We start from the raw sequence: 8,957 nt of genomic DNA, 5'->3' as shown, positions 1-8,957 counted from the left end.
TTTTTTCTAGAATAAATTGTTTTCATTAACTTGATTTTCTGAAATTTCAAATGTATTTTGAACACATTCACATTCATGAGAATAGTTTCAAAATGCACTGAACTTGAGCCCTCACAAATTCTTGGCAATTACAATTTGATAAGAACCCTCTAGAAAGAAGAGCCTAACACAGCATTGTGACTAATGTTCTGTGTCACAAAAACTATGAAGGCATTGCCTTATTAAAATTTAGAAACCTATTTTTCAGTTTCCTCATGGCTATCTTTACTTCTTGATTCCTCAAAGTATAGATTACTGGGTTCAGAATGGGAGTAAAGATGGTATAAAACACAGACAGAATCTTGTCTGTGAGAAAGCTGCTTAGTGGCCACATGTAGATGAAGATGCATGGTCCAAAGAACAAGAAGACAACAATGAAATGAGCTGTACAAGTAGAAAGGGCCTTAGATGATCCTCTGGAAGAATGATGCTTCACAGTAACCAGGACAATAACATATGAATTCAATAAAACAATAAAGCAGGACAACACAATTATGCCACTTGTTGAGATCATAAAGAGGCTCAGAACATAAGTATCACACAAGCCAACTGGAACACCACAGGAAGGTCACAGAAAAAGCTGTCTACCTCATTGGGACCACAGAATGGTAACGTGAGGGCAAATATGACCTGACTCATTGAATGCATGATTCCCACAATCCAGGAAGCCACCACGAGAGCAACACACACCTGGGGACTAATGACTGAAGCATAGTGCAGGGGCTTGCATATTGCAATATACCTATCAAAGGACATGGCCTTGAGTAAAATGATCTCAGTTCCAGTGAAAAGGTGGAGAAAGATTATCTGGGTAAGGCAGCCATCAAAAGAGATGGTTTTGGACCTGTTAGGTAATCTGTAATCATCTTTGGGGTGGCAAAAGAAGCAAGAGACATATCAATGATTGAAAGATTGGTAAGCAGGAAATACATAGGGGAGTGTAGGTGAGGGTCCACTATAACTGTGATGACTATGAGGCTGTTACCCACCATTGTTGCCACATAAAGCAATGAAAACACCATAAGAAAAACATCTATAGTTCCCAGGAATTAGAGAGCCCCAGCAAAACAAATTCAGACATGGTAGACTTATTGGCCACATCCATTGTCTTGATTCATTGGCAGAAGCCTGTATCACGAAAAAAAAAAAAAAAAAAAAAAAGAAAGTGAGATTCAATGGAAGAAAAAGATTCATTTCCAATTGTCTACTTTCAGAAATTTTATCTTCTCTATAAAACTTATCTTGACTATTCTTTCCATCCTTCTCATTTGGTATATTGTTTTGAATGAAATTATGAAATATAGAGCTTATAGCAAAATGTTCCTTAATCATAGGTATTGAAAAGAACACTTTCTTTTCCGATACTAAATGGCAATCCAACCAAGATAATATCATTCTGAACAGACCTACCTACCTATTTGTCCATCTATTCATCTGTGGTAAGTCTAACCATAACAGTAAGAACTTACTTTATGCTGACAATGTGTGAAACACACATACACCATACATGTTTAGTCATTTGGAATTTGTCCATAAAGATATCCTTACTGACGAAAACATATAAAAATTATATCACATGTAAGGGCTCTTAAGCACATTATAGTGAAGTTTCGATGGACAGTTGTAGAGCTCTTGTACATTTCCAGAGATGAACTGTTAAAGTATTCCCAGATAAAGTTTCCTGTTTTGAAACTCAAAAGAAATACATAGAAAGTTAGTTTTGCTGATATTCATCCAGAGAAAGAAGACCAATTTATTACAATACAGTCATATAGACAAAGGAAAGACATTTAACTTCTTTTGGTCCTTTCTTTTTAATTAAAATATGAATGTGTTCCTTACAAATATTCATAATTCTATGATTTAAAATTTTATATCATAAAGGATATATAACATTTTCATGGGAAAGTGCTCAAAGATCAATCTCTTTCATTTCACCTCTGTTTGAATTCTTCTTCTGTAAATGTCAACATATGTAAACTGTTGTATTGACCTAAGCTGCATGGAATAGGGATTAGGAATGGGAGTGGGAAGGGCAATATTTAAAATATTTCAGTAGAACTCATTTGTGAAACACTTTTACTTACCAGATCTATAGCAGAACCAGGGCTTTAGATTATTCAGTGTTAAGTAGCTTCTGACAGAGCATAGAAGGCAATTTAAAATATAAATAAATGACCTAGTTGAATCATTAGTTGTGTACCAGCTGTGGATAAAATGGATGCTGTAGGGACATGGGAATTGAAGAAATCATCTTGCAATGGGATTTATTAAACAACAAAGATGGTATTATTGAGTTCACAAAGGAAAGATATTTCAAGAATCTTATGGGAATTTACAAAGATCGTTTTCACCTGGACCTGAGAGACTCAGGGACTAGAAGTTGGGAAAGTCCTAATTTCAAAAAGCCGCAGGGAAATATCAAATCAACTAATTTTAATAAGCACTCTTGGTTCTCTAATGCTATATTAGAAGCAACAGAGAACAAAATCCAAACATTCACCTCTGCTTCAAGTAATTAGAGTTATTTGGAAATATTAAACACCTATAAATAAAACAATTGGTGAAAAATACCACCAAATAAACCTCGTGTTCAGTCAATTCTCAGAGACCATGAATGAACTAGACTTTAGTTAAAAAAAAAGAAAAACTGGTAATGTGCAGAATCAATCAAGCAAGTGTTCTTGCAGGAGACATGTCATGAACTTGACTTAGAATGAAAACTAAATGTTGATTGGCAGAAGAAAAAAAAATGCACTTGGAGGGAAAACAGTGCAACTTAATTGCCATGAAATGGGATATTTAGTTAGCAGTTTAAGAAGAACAAGAACGCTTTTCTAAAAATTTAACTTCATATAAAAGATAACGGGTCATTTAATGTCAGGGGCAGAATTATGATTATTGAAAGCAGTATTATGTAAGCATTTATTTAGATAGTTTGGAGAAGGGAGAAATTTAATACAGATCATTAAATGAATGGATATAAGGAGATAATTTTGACTAAGTTACCAGAAATGTGAATGTGATTGTAATTAATTAAATGAGACATCCAAGTAACTGTCATTATGAATATTTTTATTTATTGAATACTAATAATATGATTATTCTCCTGTGCAGTCTATGTAGTAGACTGATTTTTTTCAGACAGTTTCATTCTTGTCACCCAGCCTGGAGTGCAATGGTGCAATCTTGGCTCACTGAAACCTCCGCCACCTGGTTCAAGGCAATTCTCCCTGTCTCAGCCTCCAGAGTAGCTGAGATTACAGGCATGTGCCACCATGCCCTGCTAATTATATTTTCAGTAGAGGCAGGGTTTCACCATGTGGCCAGGCTGGTTTCGAACTCCTGACCTCAAGTGATCAGCCCACCTCCACTCACAAAGTGCTGGGATGAACAGTGAGCCACCACGCCCAGCCGACTGAATTTTAGAAAATCAAAACTGATTACCTTTTGTATATGGCTCATCCCTTCAGCAACCTTCACATGCTGTGGAAGGAGTATAACCCTCAGTTTATCTACCAGAGCCTTGGATACATGACTTACTTTGTTCAATGTAATGTGACTAGAAGTATCATATGCCACACATGAGCAGAAGTTTTAAAAGTCAATGTGTGACTCCAGCACTGTTTATATTTTTATTTTTTAACTCATCAGGGTCTTAGGATAATAGAATACAAAGAAACATTGAGAGACAGGACACACGTACACAACACACACACACACACCACACGGGAGGAATACAGAATGATGAGATATTATTGTAAATATGGAGTACCAGCCAGACCCTAGCCATTTTATACACTCCAGGTGAGGCACAAGATATGTTAGGAAAGCCTTTCTGAAAGTTCCAGTACCAGTGGAGCTCCCAGGTAAATAATGCAAGGCATGAGTCTTTCCTATAGACCGGAGAGTGCACGTTACATCTTTCATTGTCAAAGTGGTTAAGCTGAGAACTACAGTTCCCAGAATTCTTTTCTCCACGTCTTTCTGTATTGGAGTTGTCTAAAATAAATTTGTTTGGAATTGAAAAGCACCTAAAGCACCAGCCATACTCTTGATCTTTGCGGACTATACAGATGCAGAGCGCCAACAGCTTCTAGCTTGTTTTGCTCTCAGCCACTTCACTCTGTGTCCACCTTTCCCAACTTCTGAATGGAGGACAACAGAAGCCTCAGCTGCGCTGCCTGCGATCCTCAGAAGTAGCAACTGAACAAAAATTTTCTACGAGCAAAATTTACTCCTTTCATGACCTCTATTCATTGGCTAGATGGCTTGGTTTCTTGATTGACTGGCTATTGCTGCCTCTGATTCTGCAGCTCTCTGTTTCATGTCTTTGCTTTCTAGTCCTTCCACAATTGTTAAGGGCTAATTCCTATGGTAAATGCCTTATCCCACAGTGCATGGTAGCTCTGCGTTTCTAAGTTGAACTCTATTTCTTAACCTAAGTCAAAAAATACAATGTAGATAAAATCAGAGATGTTTTGATTTTATCCCTGACATTCCAACATGTCATTCCTATTGTCCCCTATCATCTCCTCTCCTTAGAGGTAAATGAATAATATATATATTTTATTCATATAAATATATGTGTGTGTGTATGTTCATATAAATATATATGAATATTATATATTTATATATAATACACACTTTACACACATATATACACATATACTATTTAAAAATATATTGTGTATATTTATATATATTAACGTTCCTCCATGGGATTTTATTATTTTTATATTATTTTATATTCTCTGGAATATATAATATTATAATATATATTTATATTCCTTCTGGCATTACCTCACTGTAGTATCATCTAAGCAGGTGTTCAAGCTGCTAGAATTTTGCTGCCTGATAGAAACATTTACCATATGAATATGATAAGTGGCATCTCATGAATTTCAACATATGTTTGTATAAAAGAGTTGAGCATCTTTATATAGATAACAGCTATTTGCACTTTTTCCCATTTTATGCAGGGTTCTTGGTCTTTTATTTCTCTAATTAATGGTTTTTTATTATTGATATATCAATGCTTTTTTTAATCTCTCAGTGCAAATGAGGAAATTGAGATTTATGATAATGTGGTGATGTACTCAATATATATAAAGTCTTGTACTGTGATGTAAACTCAGGCCTCCAAATCTGAGATCAATGTCTTTATATTATACTAGAGGCATATAATGCAGTTTCATCAAGTTATTTCTTTTCACCTTATGAATACAAGCTCTGTGAAATATAAAATTCAAACTTCTTGTTAATAGAGAAATATTTAAGTATGGGTGGCATTTAAATTTATTGATTGTTACTCTGATTTTTAGGAGATATTAAAATTTTGATTACTTCACGTTCTTTACATAGTTAGAATTATAAACCAGAATTTTTCACTTTTCACTTTTTTTCCATTACTCCATAATGACTCAAGTGAATAGTACAAATTTAAATTCTTGAACGTTCATTATTATTTTCTGTATCAGTTTTTTCCAAATGGGGATACACAGGCCTTATACTCATGTATTAATGGAGGAACTGAGAGATAACACTTGTAGTCTCACAAGTCAAATAATAGAAACTATTTGTCTTGTCTTTGCTGGGTCTAAGATACGCGTATTCTTTATATTTCCCAGCCAATCACATCCATGCCCTGTACATGAAACATTTACGAGCAATCATGCATTCTGTAATTCACCTTTAATATGGCCAAACCTAAAGTTTTAATAACTCCCCACTGCAACTTGAACATCTCTTTATTCCCCAAGCAGCAGCTGGTCTTTTTCTTGCCATGTAATTCACAAAATTATTTCGTATCAATACAGCTGTCATAAATACAAAGGTCTCAAGGACTGTGAGCCTCCTTTCCCCAGAAATTAGGCAAGTGATTCACCTAACTTCACTGTGAAGCAGTTGTCCTTGCTTTCAGGAGTTGGTTGTTATATTACATGTGTGGAAAGGATCTTAAATTATCTAGATCAACGCCCCTATTTACATATGAAGACTTGGAAGCATTGGTTGACTCAGTAAATTACTGGATCCCACACTCCTAGGACAAGATTTCAATTCTCATTTTCTGACTTTCAGGTCACTGTTATTCTGGTACCCCAATTAAATGAGAGCTGTGCTAGAGACTTTCTATTTAAATATCAGGTAGGTGAGTGCAAAAGAAATTAAAAGTTTCTGGGATGGGTAAAGCTAGAAGAACAATGTGAAGGTTTTTGTTTATTTGTTTTTCAAAGGCCACACAATTTTTAATGAAAGCCAAAGAACAGTAGGTAGTTGAATGAGTAAATTGGGTTTGGTCTCAGAACAATTGTTTAGATATATAGTTACAACCAGAGGTTTGAGAAGAAAAAAAAAACAAATGCTTGGATTAGTAGAAAGACGAAAAGGTTTTGTCATGAATTTTGGAGTACACATCATTTCAATTGGCTTTCAGTGCACTTTGTAAATCCAGATCTTCAGTGAGACAGAGATTTCCTTAATCAGCCAAGTTAACAACTTTTGAGGTACGTTATATTCATAACTTCTAAATTCATTACTATCTTCTATCTGATGTAAACTTGTCTCAACAGTTCCTCCATGTAAACTCTGGAAACAGGGAAGAGTGTTTTTTGTTTCAACAGCTTCTGTGAAATCAATAATTTCTAGCATTTAAAAATGCCTCGCTTCTGGCAGCATGGTATTTAACAGTCTTTCTATTTAAATTACTAGAAATGTATGAGTACCTTCAGCCTTAACCAGAACATGTTCATTAGCCTCTGAAAAATGTATGGCATTGGTGACATACATCAAGCGTCATCATAATATCTGTATAACTAAAATAAAGAACAAATAATTAGAGGTGATTTCACTTTTTTTTTTTTTGAGGCGGAGTCTCACTCTGCCGCCAGGCTGGAGTGCAGTGGCACGATCTCGGCTCACTGCAACCTCTGCCTCCCGGGTTCAAGCGATTCTCCTGCCTCAGCCTCCTGAGTAGCTGGGATTACAGGTGTATGCCACCATGCCCGGCTAATTTTTGTATTTTTAGTAGAGACGGGGTTCACCATGTTGGTCAGGCTTATCTTGAACTACTGACCTCGTAATCTGCATGCCTCGGCCTCCAAAGTGATGGATTACAGTATGAGCCACCGTGCCCAGCCATTTCACTTTTATTCTAGACAATCTCCATTAGAGAAATTGAAACAGATGATGTATCTCTGTAGTCATTTTCCTCCCTCATGTTTGGATTCCTTTTTCCTTAGCCACTGCAAGAGACCAGTGCCCACATTCCCCCACTATTGTGTTCCCACTAATAATAAGCTTTGATCCCTCAATATTCCTCATCCGTCTTTCACCCTTCATGATGTTTGAAAAAAGGTTTTCACTTCCCTTTTCTTTACAAAGCTGCTGCCAGCAAGTGTGGAAATTTTAAAAACTATTTCACAAACTGCGGGAGTAAATATTTGAAAACCGTTAATTTTTATTTATGTTTATGAATATTGGTATTTTTACTTTGTAAAACAAATTGCTAAGTCATTAAAAAAAAGATATTTAATTGAATCATTTGAATACCTAGAAAGGCCATTGGGAAAAATATTTGGCCACTGTGAGTCCGGAAAAGAGAACAATAGGGAACTATCTGATGGTGGGCTGCCAACTAAATTAGTCCTGCAAAAATCCCACTTTGAGTTTGAATTGCTGTATTTTTCGTAGCTTCTCCTCCCAAATGGAAATGCTAGAGTCCTTCCAGAAATCAGAGGCAAATGGCCTGGAGCAATCAGTCTGTGGTAACCGAATTCATGCTACGGGGTCTGTCCAGTTCTTTCGAACTCCAGATTTTCTACTTCCTGCTTTTCTCCATAGTCTATGCAGCCACTGTGCTGGGGAACCTTCTTATTGTGGTCACTATCGCATCAGAGCCACACCTTCATTCCCCCATGTACTTTCTGCTGGGCAATCTCTCCTTCACTGACATGTCCCTGGCCTCATTTGCCACCCCCAAATGATTACAGACTTCCTTAGTGAACACAAAGCCATCTCTTTTGAAGGCTGCATGACCCTGATATTCTTCCTACATCTCTTAGGGGGTGCTGAGATTGTACTGCTGATCTCCATGTCCTTTGATAGGTATGTGGCTATCTGTAAGCCTCTACGTTACCTAACAATCATGAGCTGGAGAATGTGTGTTGGGCTTGTGATACTTTCCTGGATTGTCGGCATCTTCCATGCTCTGAGTCAGTTAACATTTACAGTGAATCTGCCCTTCTGTGGACCCAATGAAGCAGACAGTTTCTTTTGTGCCCTCCCTTTGGTGATTAAACTCACTTGTGTCGACACATATATTCTGGGGGGGTTCATGATCTCAACCAGTGGCATGATTGCCCTGGTGTGCTTCATCCTCTTGGTGATCTCCTACACTATCATCCTGGTCACCGTTCGGCAGCATTCCTCTGGTGGATCCTCCAAAGCCCTCTCCACGTGCAGTGCCCACTTTACTGTTGTGACCCTTTTCTTTGGCCCAAGCATTTTCATCTATATTTGGCCTTTCACAGATTTCCCAATAGACAAAGTACTCTCAGTGTTTTATACCATATTCACTCCCCTCTTGAATCCAGTGATCCATACCTTAGGAATAAAGATGTCAAGTATTCAGTGAGGAAACTAAGCAGCCATATCTTTAAATCTAGGACGACTGACCATACTTCTTAATTTTCCTCATAGAAAAATAAAATACTTCTTCAGCATTTATCCCCCTCATTCAATTGGTCAACATATTGATGCTATTGCAAGAAATCAATTAGTTTGTGGTAGAACTGTTTCTGTAACCAGCCTCAGCTGTCATGAAGTTCTGGTCATATTAATTGTTTCTTACACAACATGACATTTACTGTAGAGCATTATAAAATGTATACTTAATGTTTTATGTGAAAGGACCACAA

The 8,957-nt window shown here is 36.7% G+C and overlaps 1 protein-coding gene and 1 pseudogene across 1 annotated transcript; one reads left to right on the top strand and one right to left on the bottom strand.

Annotated features, from left to right (window-relative positions):
- Window positions 1–202: 202 nt before the first annotated feature.
- LOC115831735 lies at window positions 203–1,144 on the bottom strand (annotated as a pseudogene).
- A 6,637-nt stretch (window positions 1,145–7,781) lies between these two features.
- LOC100602717 (olfactory receptor 4K3) lies at window positions 7,782–8,727 on the top strand. Its single transcript, XM_003280910.2, is given in 3 exon segments — window positions 7,782–8,016; window positions 8,019–8,642; window positions 8,645–8,727. Coding segments are annotated over 3 exon segments (942 nt in total).
- The last annotated feature ends 230 nt before the right edge of the window (window positions 8,728–8,957 follow it).

The sequence above is a fragment of the Nomascus leucogenys genome, chromosome 20, assembly GCF_006542625.1.
Source record: "Nomascus leucogenys isolate Asia chromosome 20, Asia_NLE_v1, whole genome shotgun sequence".
Taxonomy (NCBI): Eukaryota; Metazoa; Chordata; class Mammalia; order Primates; family Hylobatidae; genus Nomascus; species Nomascus leucogenys.
The sequence above is the reverse complement of the archived record's forward strand: the minus strand, read 5'-3'. Positions and strand labels throughout refer to the sequence as shown.